General features: G+C 36.4%; 1 protein-coding gene across 1 annotated transcript; it reads right to left on the bottom strand.

Moving 5' to 3' along the window:
• Positions 1–22,853: 22,853 nt before the first annotated feature.
• Positions 22,854–25,325, bottom strand: LOC131072456 (wax ester synthase/diacylglycerol acyltransferase 11). The gene is made up of 7 exons (XM_058008624.2): positions 24,985–25,325; positions 24,166–24,762; positions 24,004–24,076; positions 23,843–23,922; positions 23,552–23,749; positions 23,319–23,456; positions 22,854–23,084 (listed from the first exon to the last, which is right to left on the bottom strand). The coding sequence occupies exons 1-7, from the start codon at positions 25,192–25,194 to the stop codon at positions 22,941–22,943; spliced, it is 1,440 nt and encodes a 479-aa protein (XP_057864607.2). The 5' UTR covers positions 25,195–25,325; the 3' UTR covers positions 22,854–22,940.
• Between the last annotated feature and the right edge of the window lie 474 nt (positions 25,326–25,799).

Raw genomic sequence — 25,799 nt, forward strand, 5'->3', positions numbered from 1 at the left:
TGTACGAGATCTAACTCGGTGATTATAGCTTCTGCTCATGCGCTGCTGATAGGCTTTGAGGTGATTGTATGCAGCTTGTCGCTTCTCATCGAGTAACTCTAAGTCCTGAAGACGGGATACTCTATATGCTTCATCATCGATGAGATTGTGCAAGGAAACCCGTAATGATGGTATCTCAACCTCAATAGGCAAGATAGCTTCTGCACCATAGACCAATGAATAAGGAGTTGCACCTATAGGGGTTCGAATGCTAGTTCGATATGCCCATAGCGCTGGATTTAGTTGAATATGCCAATCACGACCGACATCATTGACTGTCTTCTTTAGGATTCTTAATATGTTTTTATTGGATGCTTTAGCCTGACCATTGCCTTGTGGGTAGTAGGGAGTGGAAAAGCGGTGTTGGATATGAAATTTCTCACAAAGTTCACGGACATCCTGGTTTTTGAAAGGAAGACCGTTATCTGTGACGATGGACATGGGTACACCATACCGGCAGATGATGTAGTTGAGGATGAATGAGGCGATCTGCTTGCCGGTGACTTGGGTAAGTGGAACAACTTCGATCCACTTTGTGAAATATTCGGTGGCGATAATAATGAATTTGTGGCCATTGGATGAAGATGGATGGATTTTACCCACAAGGTCAAGACCCCATTGACAAAAAGGCAATGGTGTTGTGATTGGTTGCAGTTCCTGGGCTGGTGCATGTATCAGGTCGCCATGAACTTGACATTTCTTGCATTTTCTGACAAAGTAGTAGAAATCCTTTTCCATAGATGGCCAATAGTATCCATTGCGTAGGAGTTTCTTGGCTAGTGATGGACCACTTGAATGAGTCCCGCAAATGCCTTCGTGTACCTCTTCCAAAGCCTTTGTGATCTCATCTTGTTCCAGACATCGAAGGAGAGTACCATCAAGACCGCGTCGGTATAGGGTTTCAACAATAATGGTATATCGAGCAGTTTGGCGAATGAAAGTTTTTCGTTGGTTATTCGATTGGTTGGGAGGAAGGGTATGATCGCGGAGATAGGTGTAGAAATCACCATACCATGGGGATTCGGAACCGACAAGGTGACATATCATCTTGGATTCAGGGATATCATAAGCGGGGATCCAAAGCTGTTCTACCAAGAACTCATAGCGTGTTGAATTTTGTGGAAGATCTAGGAGAGATGCGATGGTAGCCATAGCGTCAGCAGCTCGATTCTAATATCTTGGTATCTGCTCAAAAGTGATAGTAGTAAATGATGTCTTTAGAGTGTCCACCATTTGCTTATATGGCACGAGTTTATCATCTTTGGTGTGATATTCATCTGTTGCTTGTTGAATGACTAGTTGGGAATCGCCATATACTTACAGTTCTTGTAATTTCCATTGTACAGCTAACCTGAGTCCTGTGATCAAGGCCTCATACTTTGCTATGTTGTTTGTGCATGGAAATGTGAGCCTGTAAGACTTCGGGATGCTATCACCCTGAGGTGTGATAAACAGAATGCCTGCCCCCGAGCCGTGCCTAGTGTAGGAACCATCAAAATATAGTTTCCATGGTTGTGCTGTTGTGATCATGAATATCTCTTCATCTGGAAAATTGGAAATAAGAGGATGATCGCTTATGAGAGGTGCATCGGCCAACTGATCTGCAATAACTTGACCTTTGATAGCTTTACGGTCCACGTACTTGATGTCAAATTCACTTAGAATCATCACCCATTTGGCCAAGCGGCCTGTCAATGCTGCTTTGTTAAGTAAATACTTGAGTGGATCAATCTTTGCAATGAGTTGTACTTTGTGTGTTAACAGATAGTGCCTCAGTTTAGTGGCTGCCAGGATTACTGCTAAGCAAGCTCGCTCAATAGGTGTGTAATTGAGTTCATAGCCAACCAGTGTGCGAGAGATGTAATAAACAACACACTCTTTGCCTTCTGCATTATGTTGTGCTAGTAATACACCTAATGCTGTACTTGTTGTCGAGATATAGAGTAACAATGGTCTACTTGGATCCGGTGGCATCAACAATGTGGATTCATGAGATAGTCTTTAAGCGTCTGAAATGCTTGCTGGCATCGGGCATCCCATTGAAAGAGGATGTTCTTGTGTAGCAGGTGTGTGAATGGGTGACACTTATCAGCCAATTGTGCAATGAATCTTCGGATGGATTGAAGTCGGCCTTGTAATGTCCTTAGCTGGCTGATATTCTTTGGTGGTGGCATATCCATGATTGCCTTAACCTTTGCTGGATCAACCTCAATACCTTTGCTTGAGACAATGTATCCTAGAAGTTTCTCGGAGGTTACTCCAAAGACACATTTCTTTGGGTTGAGTCAAACATGGTATTGTTCCAGTCTATCAAAGATTTTATCTAAGATGTGGAGATGCCCTTCTCTGGTGAGTGATTTTGCTAGTAAGTCATCAACATAATCTTCCATCATAGTATGCATCATGTCATGGAAGATGGTGGTCATTGCTCTTTGATAGGTTGCTCCAACATTCTTTAGACCGAAGGGCATTACATTCCAGCAATATGTGCCCCATGGACATGTGAAAGCTATCTTAAGTTGATCTTCTGGTGTGATCTTTATCTGATTGTATCCTGAAAAGCCATCCATGAGTGAAAGCATGGCATGTCCCGCTGTCAGATCCACTATGATGTCGATATTTGGTAGGGGGAAGTCATCCTTAGGATAGGCCTTATTCAAATCTCTGAAGTCAGTACAAATACGGATGCCCCCTTTTGGTTTGCCAACAGGAACAATGTTGGAGATCCACTCTGCATAATCAATTGGTCTAATGAAACCAACATCTAGGAGTTTCTTGAGTTCGGTTTTGACTAGCACTGCAATCTGGGGATGCATTTTACGAAGCTTCTGTTTGACAGGTTTGGCTCCTTCTACTATGGTAAGGTGATGCATGACTAAATCAGGATCAAGCCCAGGCATGTCTGCATATGACCATGCAAAGTTGATCTGACGCTTCTGGAAGAACTCTATAAACTTAGGCTATTCCTCTGGAGTGAGAAGAGATGCCAGATGTATGATATGAGGATTTTCAAGAGTTCCCACATTGTATTCTTTGGTTTCTTCGATGAGAATTGTTGATCATTCCTGTTGTGTATTATTAGGGAGAATGTCAAACCCTTCATCCTCAGGCGCCTCAGAGAGGTTTTCACCACTAGATACGCTCTTTCTTTTTACTTTTGTTGGATCAAACAGTGCCACAGTGTGGTTTTCACTGGAAGATCCATGTTTTATTGTTATATTTTTGCAGCTGAAAGGTTTGGCATCCGCCCCGAAGTATGTTGCACTATTAAGTTCGATGGTGAATCCAGCTTTGTGATCCCCGCTTGGTAGGTTATCCCTTAATTCCAAAAAGTCAATGATGGCCTCATCGTTTTGGAAGAAGTCAAGACATGGGGGATTTGGTTGGTTCCATTCGATGAGTTCAGGGTGGATAATGGGCATTACTTCATCGATTAGGTTAAGTGCGTTAGATGTATCAGTGAGGGTTAAGACGTTATGGTGAAGGTCGTTGATGGTACTCTCCCTGTCAGAATCAGGCGTAGGATGAGACGTAGGGTCTATGGAAGACGTTTCCAGCTCAGGAACCCAAGTGGTCTTTATTTGTGCTTCTCCGTAAACAAGGATGTCTTTGCATGGTGGAGGTGGTGATGTGTCTTCCTCATCTGAAGTGTTAAGCTGTATTGAATCAAATTCCCACTCATGTGAGTCGGTCTCTAAATCACTTTCTAGCATCTGATTACTATACCATACTAGGATGTCCTTTGAGTTAAATACTGCAGGTGTGATTGGTTGATGTATCTTTGTAATGATCGGTGCTGCAGGGCGGTCAATGGGGACAAAAGAATATGGTATTGGGAGTATTGGCAGTGTTGACTTAGTGGCTTCGGCTGGAACTGCTGGTGCCATAGATGCTGCTGCGGGTTCTGATACAGTTGCTGCTGCTAATGGTGCTGCTGATGGGATTACGAGTTCGCTTGGTGGGATGATTGGCATTGTAGATGGTTGTGTTGGGGTTTTGAGCCTCGATGGGGCAGTTGGGATAGTGCTTGATGGTGCCCTAATTATAAAAGGTGTCCTCTTTGCAGTAGGTGGACAAAATGGTTTGTTGGATTTTCCTTTGAATCCGAGCTTAGGAAAGATCTCTTTTTCAAAGCCTAGGCCTGTATTACCTTTGGGCTTTAATTCTGGTAGTAGAGGTTCATGTCGTCCTTGTTTGCAATATCCCAAAGCACTCTGACCATCATACCCCATTTGTTGCATAATGAGGAGACCTTTGCCATATTGATCCGTAGGAAGTGTAACTCGCGGTATATCAGTGGTGATGGGATCTTTATAGATCCATTCCGCTAGGTCCTCATCTTGTGTTTCTTCCTCTTGACTCTTTCCAAGGATGAAAGGTGTCAAAGCACATGCTGGTATGTTTAGTGGTTGTTGGAGTAACTGCTGTGGTTTACCATGTGTTCTAGGAGAAGTGGGCATCTGTCCCACACAAAAGAGTTGACTCAAGTTGTATTCCCCAGGACCTTCCTCTGCTATCTTCATCTTAAGCTTTTCTTGCTTGGGTATAGTGGTGTTCGAACTGGCAAGAGAGGCGGGACTTATATATGATGTGGAAGAAATGGCTTCTCTATTATTAGGAACAGTAATCTCTAGTTGATGGCTGATATTATGGCAATATGCAAAGGGATTTGCATCACCCAGAATTGTGATCTCTACACCATTATGTGGGAACTTGATACATTGATGGCAGTTAGAGGGAACGGCTTGCATGGCATGTATCCAAGGTCTTCCTAACAATAGATTGTAGGGCAGAGGGAGGTCCAGAACCTAACAAATGATGTGCTTTACCATGGGGCCCACTCGGATTGGTAGTACCACAGCTCCTTTGGATGAACGCTCCGCATCGTCATAGGCTTTGATTGTGATCTTCTGACGAGGATCCACTGATTCGATCGCATATCCCAATGCTGTGACCAATTGCAACGTACAAATATTTAGGCCTGCTCCATTATCGATCAAGACTTGCTTGATCCTATGCTGGTTAATAAATCCTTCGATGTGGAGTGAGGCGTTATGAGGCTGTTGGAAGGAAGAGTTGTCACTTTCAGAAAAAGTGAGACAAGGTGATGACTTTAGACTTCCAACCATGGCTTGAAACTGGTCTGTATTCATATTTGTAGGGACTGACGCCTCTTGGAGTGCTTGATCCAAGATAGTTTTATGAGATGGTGATAGACGCAAAAGCTCTAAAATGGATATAAGCGTAGGGGTTTTGTCTAATTGTTCCACAAGATTGTACTGCTTTGGGATGGAGGTGGTGCCTTGTGGAGCTGCCTTGATGGTAACTTTGCCATGACGCGTAACAAAATTGCAATTTGAGTTGGGATTTTTGAAGGTTATGGTTGCAACTTGTTCACTAGCATCATACAGATGATTTACAGTGTAATTATACGCAGCCTGCGTATAATCAGTAGTATCAGTGCCTCGCCTGGAAGTGGAAGGACCCCTTTGATCTTGTGATGGAAGTGGATTTTTGAACATCAGATGATCATTATTGGTTGTTTTTGGATCATGTCCTTCTATTTCAATTTCTCCTCGATCAATAAGATCCTGAATGAGATCTTTCAATTGGTGACAATTACTTGTCTTGTGTCCTCTTCCTTGATGGAATTCACAGTGTTCAGTATCTCTCCACCATGCCAGTTTGACCTGAGGCTCATAGTTTGATAGTTTAGGTAGAGAGACCAAATTTTGAGAAATGAGTTGTCGCAATACCGTTTCAATGGGTTCCCCTAAGGGAGTGTATGTGTGTTTTTGTTTTTGCTGATGAGGTCTAGGTTCATCATGAGATGTGATGCGACCTTGATTGGGAGGAACATTTGTGTTGTTTTGAGGCGGAGGATTTTGTCCTGCAAACCGAACCACAGGTTGTGCATTTTGGATAGTCCGGGCATCGACAACCCCATGATTGATGATATTCTTGTTTTTATTCCAGAAGTTTGGTTTATCGCTGTTGAAGCGTGGGAGAGGACCATCTTTTGGTTCATTAAAGATTTTGATGAGTCCTTTCTTGATGAGTGCCCGTTCACATTTTAAACCCTTGGTGATCATATCATTAAAAGAGTTTGTGTCTTTGACATCCAGGTGAAATTCAATTTCTTCGTTTAAGTTGGAAATGAATATTTCCACTAGTTCTCGTTTAGGTAACTGAAGAGAATGTCTGCTAGACATTTGACGCCATCGTTGTAGGAATACTGAGAATTGTTCACCTGGTTTTTGTTTGGTGTTGCACAGATCAGCCATGGTGATGTCGCATTCAATGTTATGAGAGTAATGAGCTAGGAACTTCTGGATGAGTTCCTCAAATGTTCTAATGCCACCTGGTAGTCGGAAAAACCATGATGTGGTTGTTGCTCCCAAGCTTTGGGGAAAAAGGCGCATTAGGTAGGTGTCTTCATATGCTACTTCAAGACAAGCGGAATGAAATTCTCTGACATGATCACGAGGATCTCCCTTTCCTCTATATTTTTCAAATTTGGGTGTTTCGAATCCTCGTGGAAAGGGTGGCATATAAAGATTCCTATCAAAAGGATAGGGACATATTTCATTGAGTGAGAATTGGTTAGTTTTGACACCACTATGAAGTTGTTGGGCAAGATTCTCGACTTGTTGCCGCAACATCTCCATTTCATTTGGAGGAGGAGGTGGTGGGTTACCTCGAGGAATGTTATATCTGATGGGATCTCTACCTCTTTCCTCTTCATGGCGACTTTGCCTTTCTGATGCTTGTCTTAATTGGGCAAGATCAAAGTCTGAGGGGACTTTGGCTCCTTCTTGAGCGAGTTTTAAGAAGTGAGCATCCGCATTGCTCTTGAGTATTTCGTCAAACAATCTATATTAAAGAGAGGGTTATGTTGAGCCCTTTCTATTGTTGCAGGAGTAGGAGTACTTGGGTTTTCATCATTTGCATTTCCTCCAAGTGCTTCTTGGAATTCATTGAGATTTTCCTCTTCTTCTTCTTCTATTTCTATTTCTCGTTGCCGTGACTATGATCGGGTTTGAGCCATTTTGTTTATGAGTCTTTGTTGAAATTGCATGAAAATGATGATGAGTTTTTGATGAAATGAGAGATTTGATGATTGGTGAATTGTGTTGCATGTGGCTCTCTTAACACTTTTAAGGTAGATGTAACCGAAATTCCTTCTTTGAATTGCTTGCTTGTTTGATAAGATTTGATGTGATAAGGTGTAGAGAAATCTGAGATGTGTTACAGATTGAACTACCTAGTAATGAGAGGATTCACTCATGAACTAGTTTTAACCTGCGTAGATGTGTCTCTTAGGATGAGCTTATCCTAGATGTAGAAACAATCTAAAAAGTGATGTGATGTGTTTGATTTCAAGCAATATCTAAAAGAGAACTTTGGGACAAGAACCTCTCAATGTTTTGAGAGTTGGGACAGATTGATGATGAAGTGATGATGGATGAATAAGATGATGAATGAAATGTTTTCAACTTCAATAAAAGCTTTGTGTTACAAATGGGACAAACTCTATCTCTTCCCTTTCGGGTGTCGGTGGTATTTCTCGAGCTGTGTTGTATGTGATACAGATGTTTGGGAAGAAGTTGGGATTGATCTTTCCTCCTTGGTTTTTGTGATAACTCAGAGCTCTATATTGCATAAAAGCTCTGCGGTTCAATGATTCTGAATCAAATTCGTTTGTTTTGCCTGGAAGGTAGAGACGCATACGATGTAGAAAGACTCTATGTGAGACAAAGATTCGCTTCTTCTTTCGCAAGATGTGAAGAATGGTCATAAAATTTGACTCTTTGTTGTTTGTACCTTGTTTTTGATGTTTTTGGTTGTTTTGACAAATGTTTGGTTGGATGAATACTTTGTTTGGAAGGTGATTTTCTGATTTGATGTTTCTTTGACAAGAAAACAAAGCATGCACACAAACACAAGAATGTTGCCCAAAGGGCACAAATGAGTATGGGTCTAGATTAACCCAATCCTTGGACTTGTATATGACCCTTCCTTTAGGTGTATTTTAAGGTGTATTTCCAAAGCCTGAAGTCGGCTCAATTTGCACTAGGTCTTTAAAACGAACACACTTCAAACACTTTTTATCCCTAAGGTCAAATGGCCAGTTATGATAAATTTAGCCCACATCTTGATATTTCTTCAACTTTGGTACTACATACCTTATGAATCCCACCGTGGCAGGTAAGGATGTGATATACTAAGTCTTGCACGAGCATAACAAATAGATGATCCCTATGATGGGGGAGTCACCACTTTTATCAAGCCACAAGTGACTTTTCAAAAAGCTATGTTTCTACTCAAGGAAATATTTATGGTGAGTATCTTGGGAGCAAAACCATCTATGCTCTTGCATGAAATTATATCGCAAATATTCTCAATCAATAGAATGGGTGGGCTACTACTTAAAGGTGTTTAGTCATGTTCGATGTTTTTGGACATAAGTTCATTCTGCAGTGACTCACTTAAGAGCCTTGTAACTGGTGGTGGGGCCCATTTGTCCTTTCGGCCAGTTACACTGTAGGAACAACTATACCCAAGGCTACAGCTTTCGCTCTCACCTGATTTCTATAGCGGCTCGAAGGATTTACCACTCAAGGTCGTTCCCAAGAGTATCGATCCCTTGGCAGGCCTCTCTTAAAAAGATAAAATTTTGAGTGTTACTAACACTTTTGTCTTGCACCTAGGACCACGAGAGCCAAGGGAGAGGATAGTATGTGTTAGAGGTAGGACCACTCGATTGACATTTGTGCACAAGCATGCCAAACACGTAAAAAACTTGTTCTTTTTAATCCATCATTTCAAAATGTGGTCTAACTATTTGGAGATGTTGCTCCAACAGCCATGGTGTTCTTTTTAACTTTCAAAGGCAATGTGTTTTGTAATCTAGAATTCAAAAATCCTGGTCAACTTAATGAAAAACACGTTTGCATAAAGTAAATCGCTTGTGCAAAATTGAGACAAGTTGATTGTGAATTTTATTTGCACCAAAATTGAAGTGTGGCTTGTGATTTTATAAGTTTGATGCAAGGAAAGCAAAGTTGTTTGTTGATTTTAAGCACCAAAATACAATTTATCCTAACTAGAAAGCAATACAATTTTGTGTTTTGTCAAGTTTTTAAGCACCAAAAGACAAGTTTGTGGTTTTTAAGGTGAGTTTTTAACCTGCATAAACAAAAATGTGTTAGTAAAATCGATGTTCAAGGGGGGCTTCCACAAGCCTAAGAATTTCCATTTTTGTGGTTACAAGGCGATTTGGATGACATTCTGTTACAATAGCGCTAGTCTGTGTTTAAGCAGAGGCGCTACTTAACACAAAAGCGCTTAAAGAAGGGGAGAGACAGAGAGACCAAAGCGCTAGAAGTTTTCTAATAGTGCTAGAAGAACTACGAAAGCGCTAAAACAGTTGCAAAAGCGCTGAAATTTGGTCAATAGCGCTATTGTAAGAACAATAGCGCTAAAAGCGTAAACGACGGTAGCGCTGAAATGTGTTCAATAGCGCTAAAGCGCAACCTGTGTGACAATTTCAACAATCAGACATGTTAGTTAAAAAAAATGATATGTTTTTGGTGCTTGGATTCACGTCGGGTTTACCAAATGATGCCTTCCTAAATGGCACAAGGTTAGCAAATGACAAATAACACAAAAGACACGAAACCGTTAGTGTTAGTCAATCAAAAACTAATCTAAAAAGGCATACCAAGAGAGATACTAAAAACATGCAAGCATATTTAACTATCAAAGCAAACATGATGAGGCATCTCCAAATACCTCCTAACATGCTCTTAGTTTCTTTCTCCCTTGTTCCTCTCCTCTCCAAGTTCCAAAATAGTGTAGCTCTCAGTAGCTTTTTGCACTATGGATGCTTATGGAGGATTGAGATTGTAGTATTGAGCTCCAAATGTGAAATAAAAAGGTAATACTATGCTATTGATGCTAAAATGATTTATTTTAACCAAAATGACAAGATATTAGTTAATTATGCTAGAATGCTCTCTTAAAATGCCTATAGCTTAAATGCATACAAGTTTTCAGGATCTGGATTATGAAGGAATGAGCTCTATTTATAGGAAAAATGGAGCAATGGATGGTTGAGATTGAGTTATCTCAACAAGGGTCAGGATTGAATGATTTCAAATCCATGTGAGGGCTTTCAACCCAATCCCAGGATGACAAGCGTCAATGTGAGATAGGTTGAGAGGGGAGGGAATAAGCATTAAATGCCTGATATGACCTTGGGAGCTAAAGTCAAGGTTGGTTGAATGAATAAATTCTTTATTCAAAGAATAAAGCTTTTATCCAATGGATAAACTCTTGTGCAAATGTGAAATGGATAAATATGGTCAAAACAATAAATGTTTGGGGGGACAAGTTTGAAATAACCATAAATGGTTATGTAAGAGCCATAAATGGTCATGTAAGGGCCATTAGTGGTCTTGGAAGACTTTGGGGGTTAATTTGTTGAACACACAAAGCATTAAATGCTTTTCAAAGACTTTGGAGTCTTTGAGAAGTGACTCCATTTTGCTTTAGGAATGTGACAATAATTAGGAGATGGATTAGGCTAATTAGGAAGGGTTAGAAGAATCTAGAAGGGGATTAGATTTTGCAAGTGGATTTGGTGGGTGAGGGAAAATAGGATTTTATTAAAATAAAAATTCATTTATTTCAATAAATGTGTGCAAGTTGCATTTGTAGAAAAATGCAAGTGGGGTGGGGATAATGATTTAAATAAATGTTTTATTTAATTTATTTAAAAGAGGAATAGGGGGATTTTAATTAAATAAATAGATTTTATTTATTTAATTGATTTGAATTTGATTTAATGAATTAATTAAAATAAATTGAATAATTTATTTAATTAATAGAAGAATGTTTTGGGAATAAATTAATTAAATATTAATATAATTAACTGATGGCTAGTGGATTTTTAATCAAATAAATAGCGAATATTTATTTAATTAAGCTGGATAGATTTGTGTGACAACATAATCATATGTGAAATAGCAAATAGATCAGGTCCATTAATTGCCATGATTAAGATTGCAATTTGAGTTCAAGAAAATTATTTGAACATAAATTGGGATTTTATAAATAAAACCTCTTAATTTATGTAATTTGATGAGATTCACATTTGTTTCTTATTTTTTTTTTTTTTGAAAAATTTGAAAATGAGAATTTGAATGTTGAGATTTGGAAATTGGAATTTGAATAATTAATTTTTTTTAGAAAAATGATTATTCAATTTTTGAAAAATTAAATGCAACCTTCTAGGAAATTGAAATTTATATTCAGGGCCTTGAAAATAACCTCTTAACCTAAATTTAAAATTACCCACTAGAAGATTTGAATTTGTCTAATGAAAATTTAATTTCAAAATTAGGGCTTCGTTAAATAACCTCTTAATTTTTAAAATTTGAAATTGTCCAAAAGAGAATTAAATTTCAAATTAGGATCTTGTAAAAAGAACCACTTAATTTAAAATTTAGATTTGAAAATAGATCTAAGATTGGAATTTGGAATTGGAAAATGTGCACGATTAATTTAAATTTAGAAATTAGGTTTGTTTAATTAACCACTTAATTTTAAAATTGAAATTTGATCCAAGGTTACAATTTTGAATTTGAATTTGAATTAGCAACCAAATTTGAAGAGAGAACTTCAAAATATCAACAACCCACAAGCTTAATTTCAAAAATTTTAAATTTAGGGTTTTTGAGATTAACCACTTAATTTGACTTGTAGATGAAATTTTGAATTTGCATATTCAATGAATTCTCAGATCTGAAATAATTAATCCAAATTATACAAATGACAAGCTCAATTTTGAATTAAAAAATTAGGGTTTTAGTGTAATTAACCTCTAAATTTTTAGAATTTGCAAATAAATCAAACTTGTAAATGAAAATTTAAATTCTAAATTGCATCTCAAATCTGAAAACAAAAACAAGAATTAATGGTGTAAAGAGTCAGGTTCACCAAAATGTAAAGTGGAAAATTGGAGGCTTAGCCAATTATCCACTTGGAAGTGTGAGAATTTACTAAGCTCAATTTTCACTTTAGGAGACTTTACATTCAAAAGAGGGGGATAACTCTACTAGATCCAATCCCAAAGGATACAAGGACTGAGTAGATTGGTTGGAATTGGAATGTGTTTGACACTCTTTTGTAAGTTGAATAAGTAAATTGCTGAATTTGAAGACAAAGTATGTGAAAACGGTGAGCTAAAAATTCAGGGTTTAGTCGTGCACCTGGATCTAAGAATTTTGTCATGATTCAGAGTTGCTATGTGAAATCAGACAAAAGTTGCAGGGATTGTGTGTCCAAAAAGGGGCACCCTCCTATCAGTCCTCTGAACTTTTTGCACGTCGAAAAAGGTTTTTCCATCTCTGTGATTGAAGATTAATTCCAGAAGTACAGATGCACACCTGTTTCCTGCACACAGAAAGAAGAAGAAAGGGGTTGGGAATAGGGGTTTGCCTAAGTCAAACCCCGGTTTGGAATAAACTTTGAATGAAATACTGCAAATGCTTGAAATAAATGATAGAAAGGTATACCTTCAGATCTGTAATAGATGATGATGATGCTTTACTTCTTAGATGTAATCACATATTTTGTATGAAATGGCATGAACATGACAAAAACCTAACACATACACATGCTTGCAAATGAATGGTGTAATGTCGCTCCAATGGATAGATGAAGAGTATGCATCCTTAAGAAATGAAGAAAGCTTGATGTAGTCTCCTTGACTTATGATCATTATCGTGCTCTCGCCTTATGATGATGGTGGATGGCACATGAGAGAGGAAAATCTCCTTATATACTTGCCTATTGTGAAAAATATTAATTTTTCGACAGAGGCCGACATAGGGGATTCATTTCCTGCTCACATTTGAGATAGGTCCAAGGGAGAGGGGCCAATATAGGTTCCCTTTAGGGGACCCTAGGGTGACATGCCCTAGTCCTAGCCTATTTTGGGGAAGGATTAAGGTGGCCATGCAAGGAGCAAGGTGAAAAATGAAGTTTGATTGCATAAAAGAGGGAAAAATAGGTCCCAATCAAGCATGGGGATGAGACCGATAAGGCGAGGGCCCAAAATGCAGTTAAAATTGCAAGGGATGCAATTTTAGGACACTACAAGTGTAAACGCTAAAATTTACAGAGGTAACAATTATATAGGTGAAGAGAAGAACAAAATGGAACCGTCGTCATGTGAGCTATGGGAGAAAAATAAGGAGCTATGGATGGAAGTTGTGGATGGTGGTCCAGAACCTTATGTAAGAAGACTCCATGGCTAGAACCATAAGCTCACAGAAATGTTTGTTAAAAACTGGAACAATGGATTGCTAAGTGTGTATGGTGCTAAATTCAGGATATATAAACCCTTCATAGTTGAGATTACAACGCTAAGTATGGAGGGCAAAAAATTCTACATAGAAAGGAAAAACTCGGAAGAAGCCCTATCAATTTTCTATGACAAAAAGAGTGAGAGAAGCAGAGTCAGGAAGAACCCGGATGGAGGCTACAACTGCAAGGATCTTCTAAAGCTTTGGGTGGATATGACCGAGTATATTTTGAGGTACATAACCCTTGATGGCTGCTTTTCTAGTATTTTACTTATCATTTCACTATTCTAAATCATTTCAAGCATGTTAAAAAAATCTCAATGCCGTTTTATTTACTGTCATCTCTTGAGCATATCATTCACAAGCATTTTGAGAAAGAGGAAAATCCAATTTTGCATGAGGGGTTGATAGTCCTAATTATGGTGTATGCTAAGGATCATGAGGTTAAACCCTCCCCTATTTTGAGAAACCTCAAACCATTAGCTAGCCAGGATGTGCTTAATGTTTTAGATACATAATTTGGTGAGGAGGGCGGGATGGCCATGGACTGGAATGACATCCATGTGTAAGATGACTCTGAATACAAACCCTCAGAGGATGAGGGCCCACTATAGAATCCCACGCCCAACACTACTAGTAGAAGGGAAAGAAAAAACCCACCTATATAGGCAACAAAAACCCACCTAAATGGGCAGCAAAAAAGTTGAAAACCTCTGTTTCTCAACCCCAAAAATTTGGCCCGCAAAATCTAAAAAAACAAAAAATTGGGAAAAGGGTGGAGACTTAGGATAAAGGGGAGGATGAAATTAAACTTGAAATTCCGCTTACTATGGACCCCTGGTAGCTTAAAAGCGATGAGATGGATGTTTACAGGCTACTGGGTAATTTGTTTTCAAACCAAGAGAAATATTTTCCCTGGGTCTTTGGTGAAATTAATCTTCCGAAACAAGGCATCAAGGACATTATAGACTCTTTCACTGAGAATCCAACACCTGATAAAATTGATAAACTCTTGAACCTAACTCTAACAAATTACGGAAAATATCAAGTTCATGAAAACAAAGCATGAGGCTAGGATTAATAGGCTGGAGAATGATATATAGGATTTAAAGGGCAAACTCAAGGGTTTGGTGGAGATTAGTAAAGAGTCAATGTTTAACGGTGTGGAAGGACTCAAAAGAGTTAACAAGAAAATTGCCATTTAGAAAGCTCAATCGGTTAGATCCAATCTATCCTCCAATGTCAATATGGACAAGAAGAATGAGGATATGTAGGCCTCTACAGGGCTCTCTACCAGGACCAGGAGCAAAAAAGAAGAAGGAGGCAGTTCAAGATTTATCATGGAAGAGCTCCAAGAGATCAACAACAGGATGATCCAGAAGAATTTCAAGCTCATGAAAGCTCTCAATTAGTTGTTTCTGGCTTGTGTTTTTTGCTTTCATTTTGTTTTTTGTTTGTTAAACTCTGTGGGGTGCTTCCCCTATTTCTGTTGTTGTTTAGTTGTTGTTTTGAATTTGGTTTAACTTTGTTTATGTTATGACGGATTTAGGATTTGGGTCCCTATAAAACCCATTTATCTTAATCAAAAACTACTCCAACCCTTCTATGATTAATTTATTATGTTATCACTTGATTATTACAATAAACCTTCAATGAGCTATCCCAACGGTCTAGACCCCGACTCCATATCACAAAAAATCCTAGCAGTCCATTCCTCATGACCTCGACAGACTCATGGAATCCCACTTTCCCTAATCATGCTCCTAGGCCTTAGGATGAAACATAAACCGCAATAAAAGAACAATGACTCTAAATAAAACATGACTTGGATAACCAAGATTTTAAAACAATGATATAATCATAAGCATGAACAACATATGCTAGTGTCATAACCTCTCAAAGGCAACCAAGATTCACACATCTTACAATAATAAACAATAGGATGAAGGCATGCATCATCTTGCACAAAGCCCAAAAGCATGTAATAATCAATTAAATAACCAATAAATTGATCTTGGAATAGCTTCAGGAACTCAAAACCCAATATACACTAGCCTCTAGGAACACACAAAATTGGATAATCAACTAAGAAACCCCAAAAAGATAAAAAATACAAAAGACAAGGCAGTTTAGCACATCCATGGAAAAGAGTAAAGCATAGAGCACTTCTTTTAGTGCATACAAAACTTCTTTTAGCACATCCATGAAAGAGTCTAAAAATCAAAAGATAAAGCAAAGGGTGCATACAACACATACAAAGGCGCATATGCGGTCCTAAATAACACATAGGTCTCAACTTTTAGCGCATACAACTAATTCTATAGTGCATACAAAGTATTCTGTAGCACATGGTGCCAGAGGCAAAGAAATGGCAATAACGAAAGGAAATAAGTTATAGATCCGTGACCTAGAATTGATCATAATTGTGCACATAAGGACTCAAATTCACTTCAAAGCTAAAGCAAGGCATAATTAGAATACTAGGACCTCACAAGGGAGATTTAACATCCATACCAGATAGCTCATACTCACAGTCAATCAAGGACAATGCCTAGAACACACATAACATATCCCAAAGACAATACAAGGTAGAAATACAATCACCAATGATACAATTGATAAGACCCAAGCATTCTACAGGGCTGAGGAGGGAAATACAAATCACAAAGTCTGCACATATGCTTTTCACGACAAGTTACAAAAACAATACCAAAATAATACACACACACACACAAATATATATATATATATATATATATATATATATATATATATATATATATATATATATATATATATATATATATATATATATATATATATATATATATATATATATATATATATATATACCTTTATCCATCCAAAATTTTCAATAAATTTGTAAAGCATATTCTTTTATGCTTTTCTCAACAATATTTTCCCCACTTCCACATGCAGTTTACAAGCACAGAGAAGACAATCTTTTCCAAAAGTAAATCTGCAGAGAGAGAAAATCGAACCAACCTGGAAATTGAAGCTAAGGCAAATGAAAATTGAAGAAAAGCCAAATCCCATAAGCTTCAATCAATCAAATCTAAGCCCAAACAAACCAAAATCTCCCACAATACTCAGATTTTCACAGAGAAGCCATCCCCCGACAACGCACAGAGAAAGCCAATAAATAAAAATTAAAACCAAAACTATAGAAAGATTTTGACCAATCAGAAAATTCCTAAAAACTATATTCTATACCAACCCCTTCCAAAAACTGAGGTAAAATATATTAAATATTATTTAAATAACTTACCCAATATACTCATCCAATCGTACAATAGGGTAGGTAAAGAATATAATTATTTAATTAATTCCAATAGGATAAAAATGGAAATAATAACAATAAACAACCAATAGTAAAACAAACAATGGGCACAATTAAATATAAAAGCCTATTAATAAAATAACCAAAGGTATATAAATAAATGCCCAAATTAATAAATATCCAATAATCATTAAATCAATAAAATAAATTTAACCAATAATATAAAATCACTTGTTAATCTCTCATTAATATTAAATATTAATGTCAACTATTTATTTAATGTATTATAACTAGGTAATTCTCTTAATTTAATTTAACATTACTAAACTATATAAATCAATTAATTAATTGATAATTAAATTAATCAATAATCATCACACTTCAAGGCAATCCAAGATAGGATAATTCAAGAGACCACTTGATGCTAAATAACATCTCACACCAAGACACTAAACTGACAAGGGTAATCAACTTAAATCTAGAGTGTGTAGAAGGAACTCATGCCATCTCCAATCAACTTGCCATTGGGATAAAGACATGCTTAGACTTGTGAAGCCAAGTGAAGTCGATCTCTAGTGCCTGCATACCTATCACCAACAATACATATACAACAACATATGCATTAAGATATGTTTTTGTGTGTTGTGTCTTTCTGCTGCTGGTTTTTTGTTATTCGGCCAACTGTCTTTTCTATGTCTGTTGTCTTTTGCTTTTTCGGTGTTCTCTAATGACTGTCTTTTGATCTAATATTGTAAAGGGTTTCAGGGGCCCTTCAAAACATGTTTTCCCCTAATAAAAAACATATGCAATAACATATATCATGAAATAGGCCAAAAAGTGAAGGAGAATCGCAATGTCATATCATGCTCGTGAATGAGTGATATAATATCATTCTTATCACAAACACAGTAAAAGACAGTCACACAACCAAGCACTATCATAAACATCATTGTATCCAATATAATCATGATATAAGGTTAGTACATCATAAAATACCATCAAATTATCATAAGCAAGTATAAATCACACATATAGATGAGTACATATAGGCCATCAATAAAACTGCATCATCATAATAATCTATGAATATCATCATCCACATGAAATCATAATGATAAGTACAAATATAATTTATGTCTATCATCAATAATGAAGCATCCAAATCATAAGTAAATTCATAAACATCTATCAAAATCATCATATTTTTCTCCCACTCTTTGGTTGTCTTATACTTGGTGTCCAGAATATGACTGCATGTGGGTCTCCATTTCGTCGGGGATGCCCATAAGCTGAAGAACAACATTCAGCAGGGAATCTCACAACTCTGCATACCTTTGAAATGGTGCAAACAGTGTGGTAACCGATAATGCAACAGAACTTGCTACGAAAACGGGAAATATGAAAACAAAATATTTTGAAACAGTCAAAACGACAAACTGAAAAGTGAAAAGACGAGCACAGGGGAAAGGTTGGTTTAAGTGGGGCCCATGGGAAGGGTTGGGTTAAGAGGCACACTCAAAAGTTAATGCTTCGAGTGTGTCCATTAACCCTGACAAAGTGTATGCTACAAATATAATTATTCACAAGCTCATCATATTCAGTCTGGCCTAGAGGAAAGTGTGGAACAATTACATGAGCATCCACGTCCACTTCAATATTCACCCAACACAACACTCCATGCCTGTCCTCACTTTGACATCAAACAAGAACAATATCATGCATTGTGAAAGTCTAATACATATTTCATGGTCAGTCTTAATCCTCACACACTAAGCAACATATTAATCTTAGAGGATGTTAGTCAACTCTGAGTGTTTAGTCTAAAAATCAAAGCTTAATATGTATAATTTAAACCATCTGATATTTCATAATTAATGGTTTACAAGAATCCCTATCTGAAATATCCACGTTACCAAAACTAGCCTATAGGACACAAGTCATGAAGAACAAACTACACACCATTATGCAGCAAAAACGGGGGGTGCATGGCAGAAGAATGTCATTAATGGCTTTCACTGCCTCGCCACCATTACCATTTACCAACTTTTCTTTGGAATTATGTATATGGTCCATGGCTGATAGAGCAAAACCCAGTAACTGCTGTGTTTCTGAAATGCCAAAACAATTGTGGATATATAACTATTAACCCGCAAGCTCCACATATCAGCATCTCTTACATGTTTGTTAAATTAGCATTGAAACAATTATCTGTCCCTCAACAAATTTTTCTCCCACTATTATATGACACTGAATTCCTGGTACTATGAAAATGACATCGAATGATTTAAATTAATGAAGCCCCGCGATGTGATATGTATACAGATATCCATATCATGCCAGTCAAAGGTCATGTGCTCTCTTTAATCATGTTCCAATTCAGCTTTTAAGCTCCTTGACATGTTATCATCTTTTGTTATGGGCTTTTAAAACCTACTCGTTTTGGAATTATAAATTATTTTTAACAGGGATTCATCCATTTCTTTTTTAAGAAAATCTTTTAACAGGGTAGTTGTTAATTTTAACCTATATTCAACCACCATAGAAAAAGTTTTTTAATTTTAGTTCCTTCTTTTATGGGTACGAACTATTTATTAGCGGCATAATAAACTATATTTATATTCAGCAGTGTTGTTTCTTTAAGCTTGATAGACTGTTGTATAACAGTCCTTTGAAATAATAGTTTGTTATTGTTTGTTGGTGTATGTGTGTTGCATTATGTGTTTCTGTTTTATAGCTTCTATTTTCAGAATCCACAAGTCAGGCATATTTCATATCGTTGTTGGTTGTTGATTTGATGTGCTTGGAATTGTAGCTTCCAAGAAATCTTCATGGCTTGAAAAAACAATCAACAACAAATGTGATTTGGAGAGAGGGTAGCTGGAAACAACTAAAAATTGACCTCTTATGTGATCAGAAAATGCCTTGAATTGCGATCAACAATATACCAGCATCACACTGCCTACACAAGAGCCTTCCCCGTCTTAGTAGAAATGGAGGAATTGACCTTTCTTGCCTTATATCGCTCCTCCATGCATGCCTAAAGGCTCATAATTCCTTCCTGATATAAAATCAAAAAGCCTCTTGCAAAGCCCCCAATTGGATTTGCAGCCAACTACTAGACAAGTGACTCACATGAAAATTATTGGTGTAACTAGTAAAATTCCATTGGCACAACTACTCCATAGGTAAATCCTGTTATTATTCTTGGTGGTTACTGTAGACACTTAAAATTGTCATGTCTAATTAAATAAATATTTTTATTTATTTAATTATTTTAAGCCTAATTCTTCTATTAATTAAATAAATATTTATTTATTTAATTAATTCATTTATCCTCTTCTAGCCTTATTTCTCATTTAAATAAATACATTTATTTATTTAAATTATTATTTTCTTAAATTAAATAAATATCTTATTTATTTAATTGATCTCACTTCTTCTATTAAATAAATAAATCTTTATTTATTTAATTAAGTCATTAACCTTTTCTACCCATGACACATGTCTTTCATCTCTTAATTCATACACTACCTACCCCTTTCATTATTTTATTATTTCTTTTACCTACCCTCTAATCATAGCCGACCTCCTTTTACACCTCTCAATCTTATCCCTCCATTTCATATAGTGTCTTCTATATAAGGAGATGCTTCCTTCATTATCAAACCCCCCCGTTGACTACTTGACTACACTACGCTTTTGAACATAGGCAATCCTACTTGCAACCACATTCCGTTCTTTGTTGAGCTCTTGTGCACATAAAATCTTAGAGCAAATATATCAAGCAAGATCAATGGAGCTAGGAAGAATGGAGATCCAAACCCTATTGGACATGTGATGGTATAATTTTTGTGATTTTATTTGATTTGCATTGTCTTAGGTAATCTTCATATGTTATGGTGGATCTTTGTTGTTGTTAGGCTAGGGTTTTGTGGTTGAATTCATTTAGTCTTTCAATATTGTTGTTTCCACTTTCACCATATACAGTTACTATTGTTATTCAACGGTTGTATAAACTGCAACAATACCTCTCTGTACATATGCTTTGACATGCTCAATAATATTATAAAAACATTTTATGCTCTCTCATTTGGTTTCCAGTCTAAAAATGTTGCTTTGCCCATGAATGTTGAGTAATGGAGCAGATGAGATAATAATGGCAATAGCTTTTGTCATTGCAGAGAGAAGACATAAATGACTAGCGTAAGAACAATATTAAGCTCCTGTTCTTAGAGATATGGTTAATGAGGTTAGCAATGGACATTGTTTAGCATTGTTTAGAGGTTAAACTGCTAGTGAAAGATTTTATATGTGGCGTTTGAAATGTATGGTTGAATGAGGGTTGTTATGTGTTTTATGTGGAGTATTCATTGTGTGAAGACGCTGAAGGCGTTAGAATTTGCAAAAGAGAAGTAGCATACATCTTCCTGTACAATGATGAGAGTTTGGATGGTGCCCAAGTAGATAAGAGGCTTTTACCTTACTAATTTCACTGAAGATTATGCCATTCCCTAGCCGTGGTCTACCCAACAAAGAGAAGCGTGAATGATAAAGGCTCTATGCTATGAAAGAAGGCAGCGAATGAAGAATATTTGATGTGTGAAGATTGTTCCTACAAATCAGGCTACAAGAACAAACACAACTATGAAACAGTTTGAAGAACATGTAGATTTTGTAAATTTGTAAAGGGCCAATAAAAGAAGAATAAATATGATCACAAAAATATTGTAGAATGGTATTGAAAAGGAGATTGTAGCAAATAAACCCGCTTGATCTTGAGCACAACGAGTTTATTTATTTGTTATATATTTAGAAAGATGAGTAGATAGTGTTGGAGTAATAAGGGTTTTGGTAGGAAGTTTGTTTTTTCTTGGTGATTGCAAGATTTATTATGAGATGTCGATACTAAAGATTTGAAGATTCTTGAAACTTTCATTTTGTCAAAGAAGTGGGGTCAAATTTTCTGAGGTACATTTTTTTAAAATAACATATTTCTCAACTTTGTTTCCTTACTAAAAGATTGTTATCAAATCAAGAAGGGAATGAAGTGTTGATTGGGAGGACAAGGGAATTAGTAATAAAATTAGGTCATTTTCTTTCCTCTGATGACAAATATTGAAATAAGTTCAGTGAATGAAAGGATTGGTTATAAGAGGTTCTAAGATTGACATTGAGAGATAAGGGGTGTAAAGTTGCATCATTATAAATCTATGATACCATGAGAAGATTGAGTTCTTCAATTGCATCTTTTATAGTGAGATATTTATGCAATCTACCAAGATATATTCTAGTAGTTGAATGCAAGGGAAAGTGCTATATGATTCCCATGTTAGGGCTTCTTTGATGGAGTGAATCATCTAGAGTCTATTGTACCTATTACACCTCTATAAGAGATTGCAGTACTTCCTCTGGTGCAACTTGGTGGGTAAAGTGCAACAGGATCAATTTGGAGGCTCGTGGCACTAAAGGATGGAGGAATTTCAATCATCTCAAATTAGCTTCTTTCTTTGAGATGATGATTTACATGAGAGGCATTTTTGGCTTTAGTCTTTCTTACTTTCATTTTTTGCCTTCTTTGTTGATGCTGACAGATTTGAAGAATACATGTATTTTGAAGGTTATGTTTTGGAGATAGGTTTGGGATTAGGTGTTGAACTCAAAATGGATTGTTGTCTAGCAAGTTTCAAAATATCTGATCAAGAATTATACCCTTACATGATCACTAGACAATGATTTTTAAAATACATTCGTTTGTTAGTTTGATTTTATATAAAGAAGTCATAAACAAATAGAGAAGAATCTATTAATTGAATAGATGAAAGATAACAAATAGAATGATTAGACATACTAATATTTTATGAAAAAATTATTTAATTACTTCTTTGAATTAATTATATTTAAATAAAAAAATGTATTATTATTAACAAAATAATTTAAAAAAATTATAATAATTTAAAAAAATTATAATAAATTTAAAAAATTAATTATAATTGATTAATAATATATATTTTAATTAAAATTTAAACTAATTAAATATCAATGCTTTACTATTCATAATAAATTTAAGAACCTAAATTAATGAATAATCCAAAATTTAACAGTAAATTTCAAAACGATACATTCAAGTTTTAAAAATCTATGCTACCTTTTATTCAATAACATAATAAAATAAAATAATACATAGAATAATAGAAGATTTTTAATGCCGAGAGGAGGCCATAGATAGCCTATAATGCATTGGAGGCCTCCTTGATCTCTTCAAAGCACTCGCCAAAACACTTGGCCAAACTATTACAATCTACGTAACCTTTGACACCAATTACGTCCAGCCTTAATTTTCCCATGTAGCTCACCACCGTCAAAACAAGCGTCTGTAAAACATGACCACACATCTTCACATTACTCTTTAAATCTTCAAAAATCTGTGATAGATACATATCCTTACTCTCATGTAATTTTGGTCGAAAAAAAAACATGGACAGCAAAAGAATAGAAAAAGGTGTAAACATTACTTTTTAAATCTACCATTGTACGTCTGGAGTAATGAAGAAATAAAACAAGAGATTATTTGATATAAACAGATTAATATATTCTTCTGAACTTACCTGAGGCAAACCAGACATCGAGAAAAACATGTTCTTAACTGGAATTTGATTCATGGCTATCTTCTCCATCGGGCCGATGAGATTGGATATTGTTAATGTTGCATTTGTCATAGTCTTATAAAAGCATTTAGCAGACCCCTGCAATACATAATTGTGCAACCTGTAATTCAAGACTAGACTAGACTAGACTATACTATACTAGTGTAATACTCATGCAATTCATATTCACATACCTGTCGCCCCAGGTAACCGAGTAGTCGACCTGTAATGAACACTTCACGTGACATTTTCTTCCGATCTATCATTTTTTTGGCTCTTCGCACGAAATCTAATGGACTCTCCGCATTAGCGGTGAGCATGGGTATATGTAACACACCGAAGTGGTTTCCCCACGGTGCTCCACTTTCAGGTTTCATCATTTCTTTTATATCCTGCAAACAAAATTAAAAAGAAAGACATTGTCTATTATGAATGGTTGGTGAATCACAATATTTCCTAGATCCTTATACAAGATTCCGTACGACCTTCAATCCCGACTGTATTCTTGTATTGATTGCAACAAGCCCTGTTACTCTTGACTTTGTCATTTCCTTACTGTTTCCTCCTGCAAACACTACGTATTATTATTATGACAAGTAACAATCACTATTCTAATTTTGAATATACACATTGTTGGAAATCCTACCATGAGGATGAGTAATTTGCAGGTATCGTTGAAAACCGTAGAATATTACTCCCATGACCACATCATTTACCGTCTGCAAAAGCATGTTAGCGAAATAAGGGTGGCATGACGAAAGAGTTAGAAAGAGTAGATATGAAATGAGGGTAGGATGAAAAAATTTACCCCGCCGATGGAATTCTTAATATTTTTGACGTCGTCCATGGGGAAGATGACATGGGCCATAACTTTAGGCAGCATCTCAACCCCAGGGGGCCCTCGAATGGGTAGCTTGCTATCGTCCATCCACGTCATTCTCAGTAAGCTGCCAATGAGATCAGAAAAAGTGTACCACAAAACAAGCACAAGCACAAATAGCCTCCGCAACATGTAATACATAAACTTGGCCGAAACCCATGAATAATATGGTGGACTAGGTTTGTGAGGCAGAGATTTGGAGGAAGGAAAGGTGAGGGGAAGATTGGGATGGTCTGCTCTGGTGACACAGCAAAAGACTAAGGACATGAGAGAAGTACCATCACCTAAAGAATGGTGCATGTTTATAATGCATGTGGCTCTCCCCTTGCTTGTATTGTAATTGAGAAAATGGAACTGCCACAAGGGCCGATCCTTAGGAAGAGGGGTAAGGTGTATGTTACAAATATACTCATTCACAAGCTCATCATATTCAGTGTGGCCTGGAGGAAAGTGTGGAACAATTACATGTTCATCCACGTCCACTTCAGTTTTCACCCAACGCAGCACTCCATGCCTGTCCTCGCTCTGCCATCAAACAAGAACAATATCATGGATTGCAAAAGTCTAATACATATTTCATGGTCAGTTTTAAACCTTTCATATTAAGCAATATATTAAACTTAAAAAATGAGAATGCTAGTCAATTTTGAATGTTAAATACTTTTAAATCTAAAAATCAAAACTTAATATGTATAATTTAAGCCATCATGGCCATACGACACAAGTCAAGAAGAACAAACTACAGACCATTATGGAGGAAAAACGGGGGTTGCATGGCAGAAGAATGTCATTAATGGCTTTCTTGGCTGCAAACACGTCTACGGGTTGCTCCATCTCAAATATGGCTTGGATGCATACGGAAAAAAACGAGTTACTAAAAGTCTGGCCAAGGGGGCTCACTGCCTCGTCGCCATAACCATTTACCAAGTTTTGTTTGGAATTATGTATATGGTCCATGGCTGATAGAACAAAACCCTGTAACCGCTGTGTTTCTGAAATGCAAAAACAATTGTGGATATATAGCTATAAACCCGCGAGGTGATATGTCCCAATTCAGCTTTTAAGCGCCTTAGGCACGTTATCATCCGTTTCGGTGTTTTTTGTTATGGGCTTTTAGAAACTACTCGTTTTGGAATTATAAATCATTTTGAACAGGGATTCATCCATTTCTTTTTTAAGAAAATCTTTTAATAGGGTAGATGCTAAATTTAACGATATGCAACCACCATATGAATAGTTCTTTAATGTTAGTAAAGAATGTTTAATGTTTATCGAAGGAATTTAATTTTTCATATATGTGAAGTGTAGATTTATTTTATATTGGAGCTTGGAGTGCCATTTGTTATCTTATATAAATGAAATGATTGAGAACTTATGTCTTTTTAGATGTTTTTGAAAATAATTCATCATAAAATTATATTAATTGTTGTGTATTTTTAATTGTGAAATTATTATATCTATACATTTTCTATTTAATTTTGTGTTCATTTTATTAGAATGATTTATTGTAATAATATATTAGTATAAGTCGCATACCCTTGTGCTTTGTTCGGCCCATGGTA

This window comes from Cryptomeria japonica, chromosome 6 (genome assembly GCF_030272615.1).
Source record: "Cryptomeria japonica chromosome 6, Sugi_1.0, whole genome shotgun sequence".
Taxonomy (NCBI): Eukaryota; Viridiplantae; Streptophyta; class Pinopsida; order Cupressales; family Cupressaceae; genus Cryptomeria; species Cryptomeria japonica.